Raw genomic sequence first — 24,227 nt, 5'->3', positions numbered from 1 at the left:
TTTCTATCACTGAGTAAACTGACTAAGTGACAGATTTTATGGATATTTCATATTATTCATTATTACTTAATAGGCTTGTTTTTGGACAAATTCAGTGATTACTTCTCATTGTTCTATCAGCTCTTTGGTTGTTTGAATGTTTCTAATGCAGGACGAGGCTGTTTATCAGAGTGAAGGCTCTGTGAATATAGCTTGTGTTCAGGTCTGGAATCAAACCCTGGCCGCTATGGTAAGGACTCCTACACAGGGCGTGTGCTCTACCAGGTGAGTTACTGTGCGCCCCTATCTCGGATTTAGTTAATCTGAGAAATCACTTTGAGTGACTACCAAATAAATCCAAAAGTATTTAATCCCATCTTTTTTCATAATTCAAATATTGTTCGTCAGCATTTCTAGGAAACACATCTCTATTTTTTTCAGACAAAGCTACTTTTTATTCCACACAGATTTTCCCCAGAGTTTGGTGTATGGTGACCTGACCTGAATGTGATGTACAGTTACATCACGTCTTTGTGGTGAACTGTGTTTGAGTTGCAGCTCTGACTAGCTGTGTGAGGCTTAACCACTTACAGGGATTAAGAGAGGGGAAGGTGTGTTCACGTGTGTGGACCTGTGACTTCTGATCATTTAAGATCATTCACTCTCCCACTTTGTTCAGCGGAGACCAGTGTTGGGCTTGTACTCAAAAATGTAATTTATTACTCATTACTTGTTACTCTTTTCAAAAGCAATATTATACGGTGCCCTATAGCTCACCTGGTAGAGCTGCCGCCCCATGTATCAAGGCTGAGACCTTGCTGTTTAATTGTATGCTTTAACACAAGGATAACAAGAAAATTTACAAAACCAAAGAAATTACCAAAACAACAACATAAATACAGAGACATTAGGACATGGAGAAAATGCACAAAGAAAAAAGACAAAGAAAAAAAGGGGGTTGGTGGCGGTACTCGATGGGTAGTGTACGTTGTGCATAGGTTGTTCTGTCAGATTGGACTAGATTGTTAGATTCCAAATAAGTTGGGCGTGACAACAAAAGTAATATTGTAACTAGTCATTTTTGGGGGGTAACTGTAATATTATTACTGAAATTCATTAGTAATTATTTGTACCAGCTATTATTGGGGAAAGTAATATTATTGCTCATAATGCCTTACTGCCGAACACTGGTGGAGACAATATATGTATTTGCATGAATGTACAAATATAGGCTGAACCACACTTACTGTACTGTCCCACCCAGCACTAATGTCACTGATGATTGATGACATGAGTCATACACACAGGTAAATGTCAGTGCAGTGACTCACGTCTGCTGTGAGCAGGAAGAGACAAAGAGTCTGTCTGAACCAGGAAAGAAGTTTACATAGGATATGTAAATAACATTAATAGTTTACTTGCACTGTTGTAGCCAGGGCCTCTGAGGAGCTCACAGTAGGCTACTGTGCTGCAGTTGGTGATGGTGGCAGTTAGAACAAATCTGTATTTATAACATTCATAGAAAACTGTAACATGCTGAGTTATTTTACCTAAAAAAAAATGATTGTCAAAGATTACATTTATTTATACTTATGTTTACATTTACATTTACTTTGTATATAGGCTCTTATTATATTTCTATTTTCCATTTTTATTTTTCCATTTTATTAAATGTATGTATTGTTTTAGATATTGTATTTAAGTACTATTCTTTAACATTGTGTGAGTGGAACAACTGTAGGGAACAAATTTCCCCCCACGGATCTGATGATTACATCAAAAATGGTAAGGTAAGTTCAAAAATATTCTAAATTAATTTTAAGTGACACTAAATTAGTTTTGTATACAAACCTTATAACTTACAAGTTAAAGAAACATTCCCGATTAATTACTTTTTCCTTGGTATTTTGTTTTCACAGTAAACATAAAGATTACAAAATGATGTCAGCGTCACTTAAAATTACCAAAGCTACTTGATCAAGAATGTTTTTTTAACTTACAAAGTTTAGTTAGTCTAAATTAAAAATTTCGATGTAATCAGTTTGAGTTGAATGAACGTGCTTTTACAGTGAAGTGTTCGATCATTATGGTAACTTTTGAGGCTGCTGTTGGTGGCGGTGTTCTATTACAATCCAATATTGTATGTAAAGAGTTATTTCTAATGTTCTATCTGCACACATTTACAGACATGTAGGGGACAGAAACATATCACTATAATACAGTCCAATAGAGAATTGCTTGGATCCTTGTTTCAGGTAAGGGAAAACTCCCCCCTTTTTAACACCACACAGAAGGGATCCAGGGTCGGATCTAGAGAAACATTCATGGGGTGTCCAGAGGGTTTCATGGAGAGTGTAAGGGGTGACAGAAATATCTGCTGATTTAATCACAAAAATCACATATATCAATATTTGCTCGGAAAAGCTCCCAAATGAAGAGATTTGAACTCACCAACAGTATTGTGGCACATTAGTAAAGCAGTGAATAGAAATATCTATAGGTGGCATTAGAAATCAATAAACTGTTTTATTTTTAAATCTTCAGACATTTTTCCAAATACACGTCTTTTTTCATTGAACTGAGTCTAGAATGTGGCCATAACAGATCATTACATTCATTTCCATTTTTTAACATGTTATTTTTAAAGAATCTAAATGAATGTTGTTACATACATTTGACACCTAACTGGGTGACAGCTTGGGGGGGGGGTCAGGCATCTTTTAGGACTTGCTAGCCCTCTAGATCCGCCCTTGGGGAGATGCCCTCCTAGGAAAGACTGACGTGCAATAGATGTCTGGGGCCATATACAAAGGCTGAGGTCCTTACTGCAGTTGCCCTGGGTTTGATTCCAACCTGTGGCCCTTTGCTGTCTGTCTCCCCCTGTCTGTCTCCCCCTGTCTGTCTCCCCCCTCGGGAGCTCGGTGACTTTTCCAAGCAACTATTGATATATGTGATTGTGATTAAATCAGCAGATATTTCTGCTACCCCATGAATATTCCTCTAGATCCGCCCCTGTTGTGTGTGTGCGTGTGTGTGCGTGTGTGTGGGTGTTCCAAGAACGCGCACGCAGGAAGTTCCTATCCTGTCGAGAGCGCGAAATATGACGTAAGTTGCTTGCCGCGCAGTGATGATGGCGGTGCGTGAACGCGCAGTAAAAGTAATGGCTGCTCTGGATCGGCGGGTGCCTAGCCTCGATGATTTCGTGGGTCAAAGCTGGACTGCCTGGGCCGAGTGGGCCGGTGTGACGGCAGCGGATGGTAAGGAAGCACACTGACGCAAACACCGGCAGCTGCGAAGCCATTTAACCAAAACACCGGGGTTTATTTTCGTGGAAACGGAGGACAGAGCTAACCATGTTACCCAAACAAAGACCCTGCCGGGTCCTAGCGCTGGGTGGGTAACATGTTGCTCTCTCCCGGGTCCCACTGCATACGCTGTCTTCAAGAAAAAATAAGTGCTAGTTACTCAGATATATCCATTACAGTGTGTGTGCTACGGCTGTGGCCATGAAACAAGCTGCCAGCGTCTCAGAGATGCGTCCCGTTTTAGTGAAAGCAGCCGGGCAGCGGTGGCATCAGAGCGGAAGGAGGCTAGTGTGGATGGTTGGGCGAGCAACTTCTTGCCGTGGAAAGCTAGGCTAGCTAGCTAGCGAGCAAGCCAGACTAGCCGTTGACGACGAGGCAGTTAGCGTTAGCGTGCTAATGCTAGCAGCAGCAGCAGCAGCAGCAGGATTGAGAGTGGACACCGGTGACGGAGGAGGAGTCTGATGCTGTTGCCACCATGTAAATGCTGGCCCAGCCTTTGATATAGGCTAACGTTACTCTGTGTTCTTTTCGCTTCGTTTGAATGTTACCGTTTGATTTCCAGCGTCGCCGCCTCCATTTAACTCATGTCCACATTTGTGTGCGGCAGGAGGTCTCATATGTGTGACTTCAGCCCCAGAAGTGCTCTTGCCCTTCCCAGCTTTAAGTATGTGCGCTCACTCATTGTCTGGCATCCCTCCAAGTGCTACTTTGTCCATAACTATCAAATAAAGTCCTCCTGTACCACACAATACCTTTCGCTACTTGTTGTTGTTGACAAACTGTTACAAAAATGACAAGAAATCAAATGACCAGCAGCAGTCAGTGGAGAAGCAGTTGACCTGAAATCAGTCCTTTATATAACACAGCTTAAGGGCCTGTTCATGTGCACAATTTGTGGAGTAAGGTCAGGCTTTGTCTTGCTGATGAACCTGACATCCAACTTTTGGAAAACATCTGACCTCCTGAGGGTCATATTGAACACGTATGTCATGTGTGATGTTTCAGGGCCCGATGTGGACGACTGCAGCAAGAATGGCAAAAAGGCTGCAGAGGCCATGTCACTCAGTAAGGAGGGTAAGTCTGCACGCCATCATCTACAAGACACAGTCAAGTCTGTGGTTGTTTGGGGAAACATCCAAGATAACCTTCTTTGTGAGTGCTTGCATTACTGTGCTTGTACATTGACCCGTAAACCCTCAATCAACCGTGCCTCAGCTTCTCTTTGGTTTCCAGCCTTGCCCAGAGGTAGTGAGTAAATGGAGGTACCGGTTCGCCGCAGAGACCAGGGCTAGAATCAAAGCCTGGGTAGTGTTGTTCTTGGGCACCTTCTGCCATTGTGTAGCAGCAGCTGTCTTTATGTGTGCGTGTCTGAGCCTGACATGATAAATCAAAAGGACTAGTGTGTGTGTGTGTGTGTGTGTGTGTGTGTGTGTGTAAATATGTTCATCTTCTCACAGTCAAAGCAAAGTGATGATAAAGAAGAATGAACTAGGGTCCACACATTTGATTTTATTTAAAGTGTATAATTAAAGTCTTCTCTTTTTTTCTCTGCTTTTTCTCACTTAGTTTACATCTATTGAATGGTTTGTTTCAGTTTATGTTTTACAGAAATCCCCAAATTGCCAGATCAATATCCACCCACCCCATCCATTAAGCTATACCTGCTTATTCTGTTCAGGGGCATGGGAGGCTGGAGTCTAACACATTAGGTAAGAGGGTGGGTACATCCTGCAGAGTAGGGTTAGGCAATATGACAAAGTTTTCCCACCGGCCACTGTCAGCCCAACTACCTGCGAAAGCTGATATATTTGAGCATGCCATCAGCTTTATGAACAAATTAAACTCTCAAAATGTCAAAAAGAAAGGAAACATAATACCTACTTTCCCTTTAAACAGAAAAACACAAACGTACACCTTCTGTATGTGATTTTCTTTAAAACTTCTTTTATTGAACTAAGACTGGCTTAATTGCCTTGTTAACTCATCATAACACAGTTCATCCAAACTTGACAGAAACGGTTTCAACAATCAGCAACTCAGTTTCGATCAGTGTGTGTAACGTTACTGTGCCGCTGAATGAAGCGGCTTTCAACCTTTGGAAGCAGACAATTAAATGAGCAAAGTGAAATGACAAAGATCACTTAAAAAACCCAACCAGTTAATGACTCAGCCAATCGGCAATAGCCAATATATTCATCCAATCGTCAGTCTATGGCAGGCTGACTTAAATATATAGACCGCTAAATATTCACAATTACGGGCAAATTCACCTACTCAGACAGTGTGAGAACATCCAAACTTCAAGATACAACAAGTCCCCATGGCAAACCACTGCACCACCAATGTACAGTACCTGTACGGGGCTACAGGTATTTGATGGGTAGTTGATGAAGTTGGTTACCAAATGACATTTACCAGCTGATTCTGATTTCACTGGTATTTTCTGACACCGTTGTCCAACTCTGAAAGTACTTTTGAAGTGAGAAGATCTACCATCTTTACCTGCCTGCCCCCACAATGTGACATTGCCATGTTACGTCTCCTGTGTCTGTCCGTTGTATTTCCTCTCCTCATCACTCCTCATCTCCCCTATCCTCCCAGACATGTCCATCTTTGGCCTCTACCCGGGCCACGATGACTTCTACCTGGTGGTGTGCAGCCACTGTGGCCAAGTGGTGAAGCCGCAGGCATTCGAAAAGCACTGCGAGCGGAGGCACGGCCCTCTGGCCAAGCTTTACGCCCGACTGCGCTCTCCCGCTCCTGCACCCCAGCCCCAGCAGAGGCCCCACCACGGCCACTCTCCTTCCCACGGGACCAATGCTGCTTCCGCTTCAGCCTGGGAGGGCCGTGGCCAGGGCGTCGGGCAGATACGGGTGGCCCCGCCTTCGCCTTCCACACCACCCCAGTACAGACACTCCAAGAACTCCAAGGATGGAGTCCGGTAAGAACCCAGTGGGGCAAGTTGGGGAGGAAGTGTAGTCCTGTGTTTTGATACATATAAAAAGCCTTTGGTTGTGTTTGTGTGTAGGCCTGAGAACTGAACTTGTTTAAAAGCATTAGTTTAACAAGTTGCAAAATGTGCTTTTTCACTTAATTTCCAAAAGTTAGATGAGAAAATTGGCAACACTCTCATATCTGTCTGGTAAACATAGACCTATAGCCTTATTAGCCAGTTAGTTTAGCTCTGTCCAAAGGTCACAAAATCTGCCTATCAGCATCCCTAAAGCTCACTTAAGACATTATGTATCATTTGTTTAATACAAAAACTGGAGTTCAAACGGCGCCTTGCAGATTTATGTGTTGGACTATTTCTTGACCAATGGAAGTAACGTCTTGACATCTTGTCATCACCGCGAGGTTGACGTCAGGAGGTTACTATACCTGCCAAGAAACAGCCCAACACACAACCCCCATAAAAACAAACAATGGAACAATGTGTTGTTTTTACACGTTGGTTATGAAATGATGACGTACAATGTAATGGTCCTTAATTGCCTATTACTGTTAAAAACAACTATGTAAAAACGCTGATATTAAGCAGCCAAATGTAGGTGAAAATTGTTACTGCTTCTCCTTTCAGTTAGTAAAAATGATGGTGATAAGTTCATTGGAATTACAGTCCATCCTCAAAGTGTTTCACACGTTTCAATGCACTAAGTTGAAAGGTGCTGTAAGTGATATGTTTTTGTTGAAAGAAGTGTTAAATAGCTCTACATTCTGACAGAATACAGCTTCTGGTATCCGTTTCCACTTTATCCAATCAGGAGAGAGAACTCTATAAAGAGGCGGTCCTCAAGGGCAGGCAGCAGAATGTCAGTGTGGTGACGTAGGGAGGAGGGAGGGGACTGCTTACTGTGAGAATGGACAGGGAGTTAGCCAAAATGCAGATTTCACTTTTGAGGGGGGGGAACCCTGCTTTAAAAAAATCTTATCACACACATACACAAAAAGGTTTCTTTTAATTTTGGCAGTGCTGTTTAGTTAACTTTGCACTTGCCCTTCCTCTTCCATCAACCAGACATTCCCCACTGGAGAAGTCCACCCACGGCAGCCACACAGAGTCGTCAGTATTCAAGCAGCCGCCACCCCTGGAGCCCCCCATGAGCTCTCCTCCTCCATCGCTCAGAGATCCGCCCTGGCCGCATGGAGGCACCCCGCCCGGTAGACCTTCACCCACTGACAGGCCCTCCCCCCAGAGCCAGAGGAAGGACTCCTGTCTGGCCTCTGCAGTGCCGGGCCACCGAATCCCAAGACCCTACAACAAAGTGGCCTCCAGTGAGTACAAAATGGAAAGATTTGGGTGATATGTAAAGCATTACAATTGAAGGATGGATGCTCGTCTTACTGAAAATGCAGCCTTACACAGCGTCTACATGGGTAATATATTAGGACAGCAGCAGCGTCAGTTTTGTCAATGTCTATAAATGCTGACCTAACGGCACCAGATGGTTTGTTACACAGAACCATCTGGGAAGTCGTCGTTGGAATCTGTTTGGAAAGTGCAGCCACTTTCTAAAAATACTTGGCAGGTGATTGGATGAAGCACCTCTCGCTGTCTATCATGGGCGAATTTCAACCAATCAGATCAGCGAATCATATAACACGAGAGAACTTCTTTTCCATGGAGAAAATCCTTCAGTGTGGTTCTTTGCTCTTCTTTCAGTGAAGAAATACTCTTCAGTTCTAATAGAACTGATGCTAGCAGCATCTACGCTAACCTCTTTAGCAGCCACCATAGCATACCTAGCATTAAACCACGGCCATAGCTCATGCTGTAGCTGCTAGTAGTTCCTTTGATTGACGCTGATTGGTCCGAACTACTGTGGATGGACACAAGCTCATTGACAGTATATATAACGGACAGAGCTTCTGGGTCTGTGAAGTGAAGCCACCGCGGAAGTATCTTAAACCTACATTCTATGTAATGGCCAGCAGGGGGAGCTCCATTGGCTGCAATGAAAGAACGATACCATGCAGTCTAATGGAGAAATGAGTTGATTTTCTCACACTAAACAGTTTCCTAATAAGTTTATGGTCTCAGTCTCTAGTTTCAGTCTACTTCCATACAGCACGATGTTCATTTAGTAAATGATGGTCCCATTTATAGTAAAATAGACCATAAAGCAGGGTATGCTTTAGGGCGTGGCTACCTTGTGATATGTTTTTACCATATTGTGCAGCCCTACTCATTCACTACATTCAGGAACACTAGTGCTGTGTAGTCACCCAGTAAAATAGAAGAGCATAGACTAGAACCAAAAAAAGATGCCTCAGGTGGTGATAATGGGTGTCCAGTTTGACTGGTTGGGAAGCTGTGACACTGCCTGGGTAGATGGTTGCACTGACTAAAGTAAAAGCGTATCTGCACCAAGAGACAACGGAAAAATGCAGCTGAATTTCCTCCTGAGTAGATAGTGTTCAGTGGTCAAAAACATCTAGGTTGCAACATATTGAAAAGTTTTTGTTGGCGTTATTGACAGTACTTTGTATAGACAGAAATATTGAAATGTTTACATTTTTCATTGACTGTCTGATGTAGCTGAGATGCTTTCTCTGTGTCTTCAGAGAGGGAATGTGACTTGGACAAACACTGTGGCGTCCTTGACCCCGACAGAAAGAAAGTCTGCACTCGCCTCCTGACATGCAATGTAAGCTCCAAACACACTCAGCTTCACCAGCCTAATGCCCTACTTCTTCTGCGTCACATTTTCATGTCTTTGCATTTGTTCTTCCTCATGTCTCCCTTTTTCTCGTGTTTTCTCTGTGTAGTTCAGCGAAAAGGTTGAGAGGCTTAATTTCAGCGTCTGGTCCTGTCCCTGTTGCTTTTGACCCAATTAGTACACATCAGGAAATGGATTGTGAGTTTGTGGTCTTGTCGTTACTCAGACAGCAACCCACCCAACAAGCCAGATAATATTTTTGACACTGCCCTTATCAGATCAGTAGCAAACAGAAATATGTCTATGGTAGAGTGGGGATGATGAACAGCCTCAGTGCTCCTTGTGATTGATTCCAAATATGTGGAACTCTACTGGAAGAATGAACAACCTTCTTCCAAAAGATATTCTCTCATTTCTAAAGACTGGATTATATGAAATTAATCTTGTTAAGATCACATCCCCAGTCATTTAACAATATATACCAAAAACTTTAACAAATCTATTTCTATGTATTTTTATGTTGAAATCCAATAATGTTTTTCTTCCTGTAACACAAAATGTAAAGCATGCTTGAGTACATGTGATCCAACCAATTTCATTCATAATATCATGACATTCACCCGTTAATCTTTTAGCGACACACAGCAAAGTTTAGTTCTAGGGGCCAGACCTCACTGGTAACTGTACAAAAACACAACTTTATTATTTATTTGGGAAATTAAATGAAATTGGATGTTAGCTGCCGTTAGCAACTGTAGTTAGCTTGTGCAGCTAACATTAGCTGACTCAACCCTGGGTGCCACGAGCCAAGCCCGGCAAAAAACCCAAACACTTTGGTACTTTATTCTCTGTCGTCAAACTGTCCTCCGTTGGCATTGAATGCTGTATTTGGTCGCCGTCTGGCCGTGCTGTTCACTGGGAGCTCCCAGTCTGGCAGAGTCAGATAATAGGACCGCTATAGCTGCCTGACGGGGGGGATGTAGCACACATTCAGTGTTATTGCCTACCGCAACAAGTCCCTCCCTGGCTGCCGTGTTAATGCAGCAACAGCACTCTGCTTTCTATTTCACGTGGACTTTAATGATGGTGGCGTAGAGTGCTCATTTAACACGTTACTCCATTATCTCCTATAGGGGTCTGTAGCAAATTTACCATTTTCATACTCATTAAACCATTTAGTGAGCCTTTATATGGAAGCTTCCTTTACCTTTTTTAATCTGTTGTCTACTTGTATTTATGGACATAAATTATCACCAAAATATGATTTGAACAATTATTGAACTGCACTGACTTTTAAAAGCACTAATTGGCCAATACCAGTAGTGTGACAGTCATATAAATTCAAGTCAATTTGCACTGATTCCCAGACAGAAAATCTTATGCCAGTAATTTGCTTTCAAATCCACTCATGGTCCTGCAGTATAGATTTATCAGCACCTCCCTCTTGCTCATCTTCTGTCAATCTGGAATTCCACCATAGATTCTTTGTATTGTGTAAAGGTGTTAGCGTGAGTTGGATCTATTACACTTTGTACATTTCAGTGTTTTTAAAAATTGCTTTGAAAGTAATTATATCACCATCATCAAAAAATAGCCATAACACTGGTTTTCAGGTTAGGTGTTTTTGAATCAAGTCACTGCTCCTTGTTACTGATCAGCACTGACTGATACTGAGCGGTGAAAATGGCTCCCAGCACAGGAAGAGTCCTTATATGGTGGCTGGTGTGTGAAGGAGGAAGTGAGTGTGAGAGGCCACATCCAGCCGAGCAGACAGGATGACCTGATTAACAGGAAATGACAGGAGTGACGGGAAAGGCACGCAGGAAAGCAGCCTGTATCTTCTACCTGCTCTGTGAGGTGAACAGACTCTCAGTAGGTGGCTGTGTTTTCTCTCCCACCTGCTACTAGGAGACTTGTCGTGTAGTCATTCAGACTCTTCATTTAGAATGATTGTGTTTTATAAGCAACACTGATGTATGAGTTCAGTGATAACCGCAGTAGTGCTACTGGATAAAGCCCCTTGAATGTGCTCCTGTTTTAGTTTTCTGACAGAAATTTGTTGAACATTCGTTTGTCATTAAAAAAATATCAAGCTTTAGCTGGCCCCAGGTTCTCCAGTGTTGTGGCGTAGTTACTTTTTTTTTTTTTTGTCTCTTTGATTTTATTGCAAAGAATTTTGAAAATAACTTGATGACATAACTTGTCGTTGTCAAATGTAATTTCTGTTTTCAATTAATAGAATAAATCAGTTAATACTCAAAAATAATTGATAGGTTAATCAGGGATTTTCCAAGCAAAAACAGATCCAGAGATGTTTTAATGAGAAGGATGAACTGTTTAAAACTCGATCCTTTGTTTGCTCTGTGTACGCCTTCATGTGCTCTGTTAAAACAGTGGGACGTCTAACGCACAAAGCTGTGACCCCCACATGAACTATTGAGCTGACTAAATAAACAGTGGCCACCAATTAACCTAATGATATCATTTGTTTTTAAGTCAAGTTAAAACACAATACCATTAGAATTTGGGATGATTCTTTAGGAAAAATCTTGCTTAGGCGGGGAAATGAGTGATAAACTCAAAAGCTCAAATCGATTTAGTCATTTTAACTTCAGCTAAATGGTCCACTAAAATGTGTTTCTGAGAACATCCGAGGCTAGTTTGACAGTTATCTGTTTCGTGAGCCATGTTGCCCTTGATGGACCTGCAGCCTGACTCATTTGGGTAGACCTACAACCAATCAGAGCAGTGAAACATGTGACTTTTTAAATGAGGACTGGTGATACTCCTCTGTCAATCATTATATAACTATATAAAACCGGCCCCATGTTAAACAAACAGCAGATTAATCTGGTTCCAAGGCTACATACACCCTAAAATAAGAGTCAAATGGGCTGAAGTTGGCACCATAAGGGACTTGGTTTGTACTGCCAAAAATAAAAAACCTTTGCTTATACTAGTTTGGAAGATTTGTTACTGTCTGGACACACTGGAATGAAATCGTTGATGGGTCTCAGGCTTGCTGAGGGGGATCTTTTCATGCATTCTTGTGTATTCCCCCCCCCCACAGTTAACTTACTGTCACCTTAGCTTAAATGACACTGAACCCTTACCCAACCATCTCTAATCATAACCTCAACATTTCCCTTTTTGTTGTTCGACTTTTATGATATTAGTTGGCCAACATTGGTTTGGATTTGGCTGTTTTTTGCAGTTCAGCACCACATTGAACTCCTATATCAAACTCCTATGCATGAAGACATTTGGTTTGTGGTCATTTTAAGACTTGGTTTGTAAGGTTTACAACCTGCCATGCTGTCGCTCTGTGTAAATGGTAAATGATAAATGGACCTGTATTGTATTGAATTGAATTGTATAGCACCTTTCTAGTCTTCCGACCACTCGAAGCGCTTTTACACTACGTGCCACATTCACCCTTTCACACACATTCACTCAGTGATGGAAAAGCCCATCGAACACAAACTAACATTCATACACATTCACACACTGGGGAGCAATTTGGGGTTCAGTATCTTGCTCAAGGATACTTCGACACGTGGCAGGAGGAGCCAGGATCGAACCAACAACCTTCCGATTAGAGGACAACCCGCTCTGCCTCTGAGCCACAGCCGCCCCAGTACAATAACATTGCTAAAAAACAAAACTGCAGAGTTTCACTAACCAATCATGTCATTGCTATCCTGTGTCATAACCTACAATCCACTATATCTGGCTAGGTGATGACATTGGAGTAAGTGGAATCTGTAGCTTATTGTGCAGGTTTTTTGTAAAACTGGTGGTGTCTGGCAGCAGGGAAGTGGCACCCTGCTGCAACCTGTTCAAAGTACAGAACACTGATGTTGCTGGGCAGTGCTCTTTGACAGTACCTCAAGTTAAGCATATTAAGGCTTATTATATTGTGCTTTAATCCAACCTTCTAGCTTGGCATGCCAGTCTACAATCTAACCAGATACAAGTTTTAGCAATTTACTTGAAATTAAGTCAAACAAAATGAAATACTGACTGTATCCTGTGTCCTGCTCCTTAGATCCACTCCATCCACCAGCGGAGGAAGGTGGTGGGCCGCAGCAAGAACTTTGACCAGCTAGTGGCAGAACTCAAGACAAAGGTTCGTGAGAAAGGGGCCCAGTCGCTGGATGGAGGCTCCTCCACTGGACGGTCCCCCAGCCCAGAGGCACCCAGGGAGCAGGCTGGGGCTCCACATTGCAGGAGACCTCTGGCCAGTCTCCCCGCTTTCAGGTTGGTGGGCTTTACTGAAGCTAGCTAGTGATGCATACATACGGTGAGCATGGTGAGGCGAGGGCATTTGTAGACATTGTAAACCATTGCCAGATAAAGCAGATAAAAGTAAAGTAAGTTGCAGTAGGTAGCTTCTGTAAAAATGACTTTGTCATATTCACTGAAACTTTCACTATATCCTGACAGTAGAACATGAGACAGATAATCTGTGAAACAATCAGGTTCCTCTGGCTCCTCCTAGTGCTCCTGATGGCATTTACAAGAATCCACCAGGCCTGAACGAAAACAACCAATCAGAGGCAAGAAAGATAGCTGATTGTTGAGTCTCATTCCCAGATCGTCAAATACCAACTCTGAGACTTCACCATCAACTATCTTCAAGCCTACTGAATCAGAGCTCTAGGAGGAGCCAGAGGAACCTGATTGTTTTACAAATTATCTGTCTCATGTATGTGCATCGGTGTATGAGTGTGTATGAAAGTTAGTTTCCGTTCTTATGAGCAGTTGGTAGCCACTGCCATCAGTGTGTGAATGGGGTGAGTGGCATGAAGTGTACAGTGCATTGAATGGTCGAAAGACTAGAAAGGCGTTATATAAGTACAGTCCATTTACCATTTACTACTGTCAGGATATAGTGACAGTTTCAGCAAATCTAACAGTTATTTTCACACAAATTACCTACTGCAGCTTTAAGACAATCTTTTCAAGCAGCCACATTTTTCTACACGCACACACACACACAGTAATAACAGTTGTTTCTTTAACCACCTTAGTGGATCAAACAAATAATTTGGCTTGTAGCAGTGATGTGTGGTCAGTTAGTGAAAACTAGACAGGAGCACAAGTAAGTTTGGTAAAAATGATTTCCCTAACATACTGTGTGTGTGTGTGTGTGTGTGTGTGTGTGTGTGTGTGTGTGTGTGTGTGTGTGTGTGTGTGTGGCAAATCTACTGAACAAGTGTTCACACGTTCAGTCACTTCGCTATTAAACCACAGACTTACAAGGAATTACATAATCACCAAATATAGCTACTTTCAGTTTCACTTCTTTGTGGTTCCACACGCTCCCTCATATTGTGCGGTGTTCTGTATATTCCTTGCTCTCTCTAAATACAAACATCATTGAATTAATAACTTGACAATGAGTAGGAACAAGAAAATAAAAATGCAACCAAAGGCAATGAGATATGTTGATGTGGAGCAAGTTAAAGCAACACTATGAACAATGTTGTTTTGTTCACCCAGCTCTAGAGTGCAGTACCACTGTGTTAAATATGGACAGCTGTACATTTGATGAACTAGTGAGTCAATTACTTTTCAACACAGCCAAACATCAAGCAAGTGCAACAACACAAGACACAGCAAACAGCTAATATTACTGACTAGTCCAACAGCAAGAAGGCCAGCTTGCTCTCTCTGCAGCCTTTTATTTCACCAAGCTCTCGCCAACCACTAAAAGTCAGGCCCACATTTACTCTTGTCCCATGGCTTCTTTCACCTTTTCTCTTCTCAGCTTCCTCCATCAGCGTCTTCTAAGCGTTCGGTCTGTCCTCCTCTGCCATTAGCTGTGTCCGTAGGAGCCTTTTGAGCCTATTTACTTTGACCACTCTCTTCTGGCGTGATGCTGGCGCCACTCTCCACCAGCGTTCCCCTGTCCCCTGAAAACATCCTCCTCCCAGTGGTCCAAAGCTCTGGTGCTACCAGTGTGAACACAACCACAGCCCTGGTGCTCTGGGTATCCAGTCCCTGGCGTCCAGCACAGTACAGCTACACGGAACAGCAGACACATTTAACAGAAGTTTCTTTACTGTCCATCAGGAAACTGTACATCACAGAGTTGAGGCAGAGCAGCTGGAGGACATCAGAGGGAAAACCACAAAACATTTTCTCCATAAAATATGATCCAACTTCCAAATTCAGCGGTGGTGTGTGACTACTGCTGTAAAGTGTAATGCAATTGTTCAGACCTAGAACAAAAAGTGACATAGTGCAAGAACAGGCATAAGGGGCTCAGGAAAAACTCAGTGAAGCTGTTTTTAAGGCAGAAAAGTTACATAATTGGATAGTGAGCATCGGTATATTTTATATTATAACTAGGTGCAGTATATTTTAAACCAACAAGCGTAATTTTTTTGTTTTACAGTCGACCTACGGCTGTGTCAGAGAGCTCCCCAGAGGAGGAGAAGCAGCGGCAGGATGAGGGAAGTCTCCGAGCTCCCTCGCCTCTTGTTCATGGACGAATTTCCAGTGATGAAAGTGAGGCAGAAAGTCCTGACGAGCCTGTTGAATTCTCGTCTTCTGCTGCACATCCCAAACCACTAGCGGTGAGTAGTTTTCGCTTCGGTTTAACAGTGAGAAATGATAAAAAATGTTCAGACTTGTTTAAAGCTGCAACAAGCATTTTCTGACCTCTAGGGGGCAGAAAGTCTCAAAATCAAACTCAAATATGGCCCTGCAATACAGTGAACTTGTTACGGCTTATGCGTTGGAAAGAAATCGCTTTCCCCAAATACCAGAACATGCTAGTGAAGCAGACACTGAGGAACATTATTATCCCATAGACCACCTGATGTGCAAAACAATAAATCACATTAACTGTCTGAACTATTGTAGGCATATTTCATCATTTTTCTTCTCCAAAATATCATTGTTTAAAAGTCGATATTAACATCCATCATAACAACAAAACTACAAAGCATACTAGATCCTCTGCCATGCTTTTTTTTTTCTCAGGGATTTTTTTTCTCCAAACCCATTTTGTGTCATCACACTGCACTTTTGTCCCAAAAAGCCTCAGGCTTACAAGTGTTAGGTTGCACACTGAAGACGTTGTCTGTTGTGATAAGATCACTGGTAACTTTTCCTTGTGAGGACTGATCACGTAAAATCATGTTTGTGCAAGCGATGCTGCTCAGTGGACCAATGCGCTATTCCTGCTGCACGTCCTTAGCAGGAAAAAGTGGGGGTTAGCTTTCCATACCTGACTGATACTGACAGCACTATCAGAGACTTGTCTTTGTGATCTTGTCCTAATTTTAGTAATTCCTTATTAGTCCCATATCATAGTGAAGGTATGGACAGTGGAAATTTCAAACTGTGTCACATGTCAAAGAATGGTGGTTTTATGTTGTTTGCAGTTTCAAGTCACTCCCTGCAGAGATTGTTATCCTGTTCTACCCAGAAATACATCAAAACACAGAACCACTGAAATGTGATTTGACTGCAACTATGTGGCCACAGAATAATTCAGGGTGTTTCTAAGCCACCACTGACCACCACAGGTACAGATAATAAAAGGGGACACTTGCCTATAACAGACTTACAACAAGTATTCTTTCTCTAGGTCTGTTCATTTGGCAGCCATGCTTTGGGTCACGGCATCTACACGTTTGACAGGAGACTTCACCACCTGAGGTCGGCTCTTAGCAGCATGCTGGAGCAGCACATTAGCGCCCATCTTTGGAAGTAAGAAACCTGAACTCACATTTCTGCTTGGCCTTTTTGGCTTTCTTCTACTTTTATGGTGCTAATCCTTAAGAATTTTTTGCAAGAAAAAAAAAACGGGTTATTTTTTCTCACAGGCATTTATATAGTTAAAACACCTTTTTATATATTTTCCATTTCTTGATGCTTCTCTTGCCTTGAACACACTGCATGAGTTTCAATATCATCATCATATCTCCCTGCAGTTCACACTACACAACTTTCAGTCTTGTAATCGGAAGGCTTGAAGTCAATGTGGTTTGCACACTACTGACTGATCAGCAACAGGAGGTCACACACTGCAAGATCTTTCAGAAGTAGTCCCGAAGTCTGGTCCCACACCATTAAGTGTTGTAGTTTAAAAAGGGCAATGATTCACACCATGCTGTTGTTAATAACTAAATAAGAAAGTAAAATAAGCCAATAATGATCCTGATCAGCCAGCGTCAGTAATCAATACACACATTAAAGCATTAATCAAACTAATACCTAACAACAGACACCCTTATCAAAAACATGCAAAATTATACATATTAGCAGTTTGAATTTAACTAAAAGCTCCTTCTGCCAAACTCCCTTTAAGAAATATCCTAACATGTCTGTAAAAACGCGTCACTCTAGAAACACGAGCTAAATGGTGGCATACATTAACAGTCTTGTCAATTTAAGCAATAATAAATATAATCTGGAACGAAACTGTTCTGTACCAACTGAACTGGTTCAGCCTCCGTTGTCTCTGCACTCTTTCAGTAGGAAAAGACCGTAGAGATGAGAGGTGGACCGTTTCAAGAGATTTTATCAGTAAAAGTGCCGGTTGGTGGATCAGATACACACTGAATTTAACACCAACCTATAATGCTGTTAATTGACCGTCTTATGTCTGACAGTGTTTTTTCGCCAAAACCAAATTAAGTACCTGGTTCGCAGCTTCCTATTTGGTGGTGGAGAGAGGTTGTTAGCCTGTGTCTGGCTAAGGCCGAATTATTTCAAAGGGTTTTGGTGGTGGTAAAAATACAACAGTGTTTTACTGATGGTATTTTTCTACACAAACCTACACAGCCATTGAAAAAAGCAAACCAGAAGGTTTCAGTGGACCAGAATTGGCTCTGCCTCCTGCCCAGTATATTGAACTGGTTTTAATGTCTGATAAAAATTAGCTTTCAGATGGGTGACATACCCACGCTACAAATGTTCAGCCCACTAATGCAAATTGTCTGCTACTTAACAACAGTGGCTCTACCACCATCCTGATTGCACAGTTGAAACTTACCAATCGCCAGTGCTGTGTTTACAATGGTGGTGAATAATAATTGGCCAAGTGTACCACTCACTTTCCACCTTTATCCAATTTGTAGATTCTTCCCACTGTAAATGGATGAGGGCTACTTACATCAGATGCTGTGTATTGGTAACACTAGCAGATAAACTTGAGTGTAACCCACTGCTTAGTCACTAATAGATGAAGCAGATGGTGTTTTCTGTTGCCCGGAATAGCAGTGGTGTAGAGTCTGTGAAGTTGGCAGTAAGAAAAAAATGTCCCTGAATATCTGCCTTTTACGTTGATTTATTCACTTCAGAAAAAATCTCATTGGTAGAATTTGGGTTCAGAACATCAGAGCCCTCAGTAACCCAGTTACTTCCAAATCTGTGCTTCATTATGGCTGGTTAGTAATCAGATTGTTTCCCACTTTCTACTGTATGTTTACTATATTAAGATTGGCAAGATTTTCTCACATATTGGGTGGACAGTGTAGGACTTTGAGCTCTGATTTGAACTTTTTCTTATAAAACAAATTACAAATAGTATGCCTTCCACCCAGCAATATTAAAGACAGATATACAACCAAAGATATGAAATATAAAAGTATAAAAAGCACAAAAATTGAGAGACTAATGAATCATATTTTATTTAGCAGTTTATATTACTGTAATTGTGCAGCCCTAATGTTTTATATAGATTGGTCAGACCAATACTGTATCAATACCACCATTGTGGTCCATGAGAAGCCTTGCACAGGGGTTGATGCAGCAGTGTTTAATTTGCTTTAATATAAAAAGTGGTTCAGGAACTTGCAGTAATGCCCAATATGGTGTTATTGTGTATGACAATAATGGATGATGCACAGGTGGAGTTTTCTGCTTTGTGTCATTGATTTATTCACTTTAGCAGAGTCTGCTACTCTCGTGGTGCAATGAGAGAAGCCGTGTTTGACTCTAACCAATTTTGTTTTACCAAGTTTAACTGCTGGTGAGAACTTTTCAACCAGTGAGAGTTAATGTAATGTAGCAACCCACAGAAGTACTGTTGCTATGTTACTTAAAGCCTAAAATACACAGCAGTGATTTGGTGTGGTTACTGTCAACAGGAATTGGGTTTAATGCATGCTGTTTATGATTTCAGTTGACTCTTGTCAACCATCAAAACATTTTATTTAAAATAAACAGATTTTTAACTAAAATTGTATTCAAATAAATAACAGTGTTAAGATTTATTCAAGAAATATTGTATCTTATCTGAATAAGTTAACCACACTGTGTACTGTAGGGCTGAAACGATTCCTCGAGTAACGTGTTTACTAAAGCCTTGCATCGCAGCTTGGTTTAATCCATACCACTATATACAGTCATACAGCGCACTGTTTTGCATGGATGATTATTACTGTCACACAACATTCTTTGGAGAGAACATAGCGAGGTATTAAAGAGAAAACGACAAAATGTCCAAAGTTTGGGATCTTTTCAAGCTGAAACAAAACAAAAACTCTGTACAGTGTCAGCTGTAAGACCAATCTAGCCCCAACAGCATGGGGCCTTGTAGCTGCTAACTAGCTGCTGTAGCTGTTCAGCCTTTCACTAACTACTGATCTTTTCGAACACACATTATGGCTGATTCAAATAACGCAACCACCCTTCATTTAAGACTCACTTCCCATAAGAAACCCACCAGACTAAACCTGGGAAGGCTCGGCTGGTAACACACAGTGCAGTTAGGCTGTGGGTGGAGGAAGGATCAGACCCTTTATTTAAGCAAAAGTACTCATTACCCACTTTGAAAATACTTGACTACCAGTATTAGTTTTTCATTTTTTAGACACATTTCTTATTTTCTCTTGTGTATATTTACTATTGCTCTTGGATAACTTTTAACAATTACTTAATTTAATCAATGGAATTATCAGTAGAATACTCAATTACTAAAATAATGGATAGCTGCAGCCATAGTGCACACCACTCCTGTATTGGTCCAAACACAATGACATCCCCATAGAACTGAGCATGGGATGTCAGTGTGTTTGACATCCCATGCTCAGTTCTAACGCTGAAGGAAGTTTTAAAGATGTTCGGTCTAGACCTGCTCTATTTGAAAAGTGTCCTGAGATAACTTCTGTTATGAATTGGCGCTATACAAATAAAATTGAATTGAATTGAAGTTCTTGAACAGTGTTGGCATGAAATCTGTCAAATATTAAACACATTTGCAAAATTCTGTCATAGAATGTTACATTTTAGAAGATGCAATTTAGAAAATTTGGTCTGATCTAACGTCTGTTGATTGATTTATGGATTTCTTTTCTCTAAATCCAGGAAAATACCTCAAGCCACAGACCTGTCTCCACCTCCCTCTGCCAAGACCATCACTTCCTCGTCTCCCTCTTCCATAGCCGCCACTTCCTCCTCTTCGTTACATTCTAAGGTGCGCACAGGAAGTCATATCAGCTCCTCCCTCAAAACCGCATCCTCCTGCTCCTCCTCTTCCAGTCGTGGTCCAGGGAGACCCCAGATGGCCCTACAATCAGAGAACTCCAGCGGCAGTGGCAGCGGCGTCGGTGGAGGTCACCTGGTGTCTCAGAGTAAGCCTGTGGCGCTGCGTCCAGTGGGTCCCAGCCGACCCAAGAACCCTGTGGGGCGTCCCAGCAAGCAGATGCTGAAGCTACGAGAGGAGGCTGCTGCCGCCGCTGCCCTCCGCAAACGGAAGGCCCCATCCCAAGAAGGGGAGCACTCAGGCCCCGACAGGAACTGCATCGTCCTCCAGGACCGGGGCCGCCCACCTTCTGTTGCCTCTTCCTCCTCCTCATCTTCCTCTTCTAAACCCCCCATTCCCTCTCCTCTCCCACATGGACAGACCAATGGCACGCTTTCCCCCAGCAGCAAACCCCGCCCCCAGCCCTCCCCTTCAGAGTCCCACTCACCAGCCGCCAAGGCAGTCTGGACCTACAGACGAACTCACACTCCTCTGGGCCACTCCTCGCCCCCAGACCTCTCCTCCGCCACCAACAACTCCCACAGCCGGGGCGGCGTGGGGGACTCAGGACTGCACGGGCAAGGCAGCGGGAGGGGCTTTGAGCACCATGGGCTGGTGAAGAAACGCAAGGGGGGCAGCATGGAGGAGCACTCGCCATCCTCCAAACCCTCAGCGCACCGCCTGCCCTCCTCTTCTTCCAGCTCCACCACCACCTCCTCTCCACGCTCTAACTTCTACCCCTGGAAGGATAGTAAAGGTGGGGGGCTGGCTGGGGGCGTGGAGAAGAAACTGGGCACACAGAAGGTGAGTTTGGAGGACAGGAAACATTATTTGATAGTTTAAAGTTGTAGAGCTGACCTAACAACAGCCGCTGTAAAGTTTCTACAGGCCCTGAAGAGGCAGATGGTGAACCCTGCCAATCTGACAAACGCAACACTGATCCTGATTGTTTTTCTTTTCTTACCATCTATTCATGACCTGTGGCTGCTTCCTTTACCTCAACGAAGAAACAAACAGCTAACTGCTTTCCATGCGCGTATGACACAGTTCTATTGTATGTTCCCCAAAATATACTTGAAAAGTCAAATGCAGGTGTAGGCATAAACAAACATTAACCAAGTAGATGTTAGCCTAGGTTAGTCAATTAAGTTATGTTTTGATTATCAAACAATCTTTGGTCCCCATTGGAATACATTGCTAACTGTTGTGAATCTATGTTCTCTACAGCTGCTGTCTTCTGCCACAGGGCAAGCTACAAACTTTTCAGAGCCACCTTTCAAAACAATAGTTGTTAGTAACAGATTGTCTGAGTACAATTATGTTTGGGGAAAAAGATACCTGTTCTAACTAATTTTACATAATGTTTTAAAATATATATATTAGAATTACATGAAAATCAGTCACTATGTCAACATGTGGTTGGTGCTTTGTGGGCTGGTTTTCACATTAGACCCTTCTTAAGCCCCGCCCCTTTTTGGTAGAGCAACCCTCGGTCAGAACCTCGGTCAACTTTCTCCTTTCCTGTACTTAGATTTGCTATGTGCTCGGTTGTTCTGTGTCAAAAAGATCACATTTTGAAGATGATTAAAAGATAAAAGATCTTAATTTAGCAAGTTGACCAAAACACTGGCTAACTAGCTAGATAACATTCAATACTCATTGGCTAGCTACTTACAATTGAAAGCAAATGGTAACACCATGCTGGCTAGATAGCTAATTTTCATCAATTGTTAGTTAGCTAACATTTTGCTAATATTAGCTAACTTAAGATCTAACTATATATACAGACCTGTGACAATTTGAAAGAAAAACCTGAATGAGTGGAGAAACATGCGAATGCTTTCATACATATAGCGTATCTAAATACAGGAAAGGAGAAAGTTGACCGAGGCTTGCTCAACTGTTGTTGGTGCACAGAGCAAAAAGGGGCGGGACTTTAGAATGGTCAGTTGTAACTTGTGAAAACTTCCTGTGCTTCAATTTAATTCAATTTTATTTGTATAGCGCCAATTCATAACAGAAGTTATCACTCTGAGATCTCTTCACTCTGCCCCTGTGCTCAGATTATAAAAAATATTCTTTTGCTATAAACATCTGGTGGGAAAACTTTAGGCAGCCCTGCCCAAAGTTATCTCTCAGCTTAGAGTGGTGTTTCCATGGTAACACTCACAGATGATAGATGGACTGCAATAACTCTGTCTTGAAATATGTTGGGTTTTAAAAAGAACATGTTACTGTTCTTCCACACGGTTACGCTGTTGGAGTTAATAGCAGCTTGAAGCATAATCAGCTATTTTAAATTGAAAGCTAACCAGAATATAAAGTGACTTTGTTATATTTAAAGGTACACTCTCAGATTTTGGTACAGTTCTCCCAAATCTCCAAAATTGACAAAAATTGTCTGGTTTTAAACATGAGCTTAACACAAGGGAAGTGTCTTCTCCAGCCATCTGATTCTTCTTCTGACTTTTCTGACACCATGTATGTCAGGTTGTTTAATTGTACCCAATTTTGTACATTTCTGTAGTGAATATACAAACCAGTTATCAAAATGGAAGTAACAATTTCCAATTTTTCTTTTGTCCCACAGCCAAAACTGCACCATTAAGTGTGCCTGCCTTACAAGCCACTATGAGGGAGCCAGCTCTGCTCAGTCCAAGACTGAGACAACAGGACTCAAGTGTGTGTGTGTGTGTGTGTGTGTGTGTGTGTGTGTGTGTGTGTGTGTGTGTGTGTGTGTGTGTGTGTGTGTGTGTGTGTGTGTGTGTGTGTGTGTGTGTGTGTGTGTGTGTGTGTGTGTGTGTGTGTGTGTGTGTGTGTCTTTTGAGCAAACGCTCAAGTATGTGTGTGTCAGGTTGTGTGTATGTGCAGAGTTGGATCTGTTGGTGTGTGAATCTGTTTGGATGAATGTCTGAGGGAGAACTGGGAGTGGGAGGGTGGGATAAAATTCAGAGTATGGATTTAGAAATACCTCAAGACCATCCGGTTATGCTGCTAAATTAAATATGTTGGTTTATAAAAATGGATTAAAAATGTCCTTTACACTTGGTTTCTGTGGCCCATTTTCTTAACGTTTAGTCAACTCTTAACAGTGTATGACAGTCTCCCAGTAATGTTCTGTCTGCTTGTTCCAACACACTCAATCAGAATCACTTTTATTAGCCAGGTATTTGCACACATACAAAAATTGGTTTTACAATCTAAATGATGCTCACAGTCAGTGAAATGTCTTCTACCTCGTTTTATTCAAAATTTCCCCCAAATTCAGCCTGACATGAACTTTTGGATCCCCAGTAGAACTTAAAATACACATCCACTTTAGGTTTGAACAGTGCCTGGGTACACAACAAGAGAGCACAGAGCCAGGTAGCCTCTGATTGCTTTCGCATCTAGCATGTTCAGGTAATTTGACGCCAGCTGCAACAGCAGTAATTATTTTTAACTGAGAAAAAACAATACAATAGGACATCTCAAAATAAAAACATCTCTGAATGCATCTGAGTTTTGCAGCTTTGACGAGGTTAAAATGATGAACATTAAAGGTGTGTAAACAGTGTGTAGGATTTAGTGGCATCCAGCAGTGTGGTTGCAGATTGCAACTCACTAGCTTCACCCTTCCTTTGCAAGTGTAAGGGAGAAACTACGGTGGCTGTGATTGGCCGATCTAGAGCCAGTGTTTTGTTTTTTGTACTGTAAAGCGTAAACTCAAGTGAAAGGTGACCCGCTCTCTCTGTAGATAAAAACCGCTCATTCTAAGGTAACAAAAACAAACATGAAATAGAAGGGTAAACACAGGCA

The 24,227-nt window shown here is 42.0% G+C and overlaps 1 protein-coding gene across 3 annotated transcripts; it reads left to right on the top strand.

The window, feature by feature from the left end:
- Nucleotides 1-3,078: 3,078 nt before the first annotated feature.
- Nucleotides 3,079-23,478, top strand: atxn7l2a (ataxin 7-like 2a). Of its 3 annotated transcripts, none has more exons than XM_051414991.1 (10): nt 3,081-3,236; nt 4,290-4,358; nt 5,886-6,225; nt 7,303-7,559; nt 8,850-8,932; nt 12,993-13,204; nt 15,348-15,528; nt 16,548-16,669; nt 20,273-21,233; nt 23,020-23,478. In XM_051414991.1, exons 1-10 carry the CDS (start codon nt 3,107-3,109, stop codon nt 23,035-23,037), a joined length of 2,373 nt encoding a protein of 790 aa, XP_051270951.1. In that variant the 5' UTR covers nt 3,081-3,106; the 3' UTR covers nt 23,038-23,478. The 3 variants fall into 3 exon arrangements, with proteins under 3 accessions (XP_051270952.1, XP_051270951.1, XP_051270954.1); XM_051414994.1 differs by lacking the exon at nt 3,081-3,236 and adding an exon at nt 4,879-4,993 and having other exon boundaries at nt 4,292-4,358; XM_051414992.1 differs by lacking the exon at nt 4,290-4,358 and having other exon boundaries at nt 3,079-3,236.
- The last annotated feature ends 749 nt before the right edge of the window (nt 23,479-24,227 follow it).

Source organism: Dicentrarchus labrax, unplaced genomic scaffold, assembly GCF_905237075.1.
Source record: "Dicentrarchus labrax unplaced genomic scaffold, dlabrax2021, whole genome shotgun sequence".
Taxonomy (NCBI): Eukaryota; Metazoa; Chordata; class Actinopteri; family Moronidae; genus Dicentrarchus; species Dicentrarchus labrax.
The sequence above is the reverse complement of the archived record's forward strand: the minus strand, read 5'-3'. Positions and strand labels throughout refer to the sequence as shown.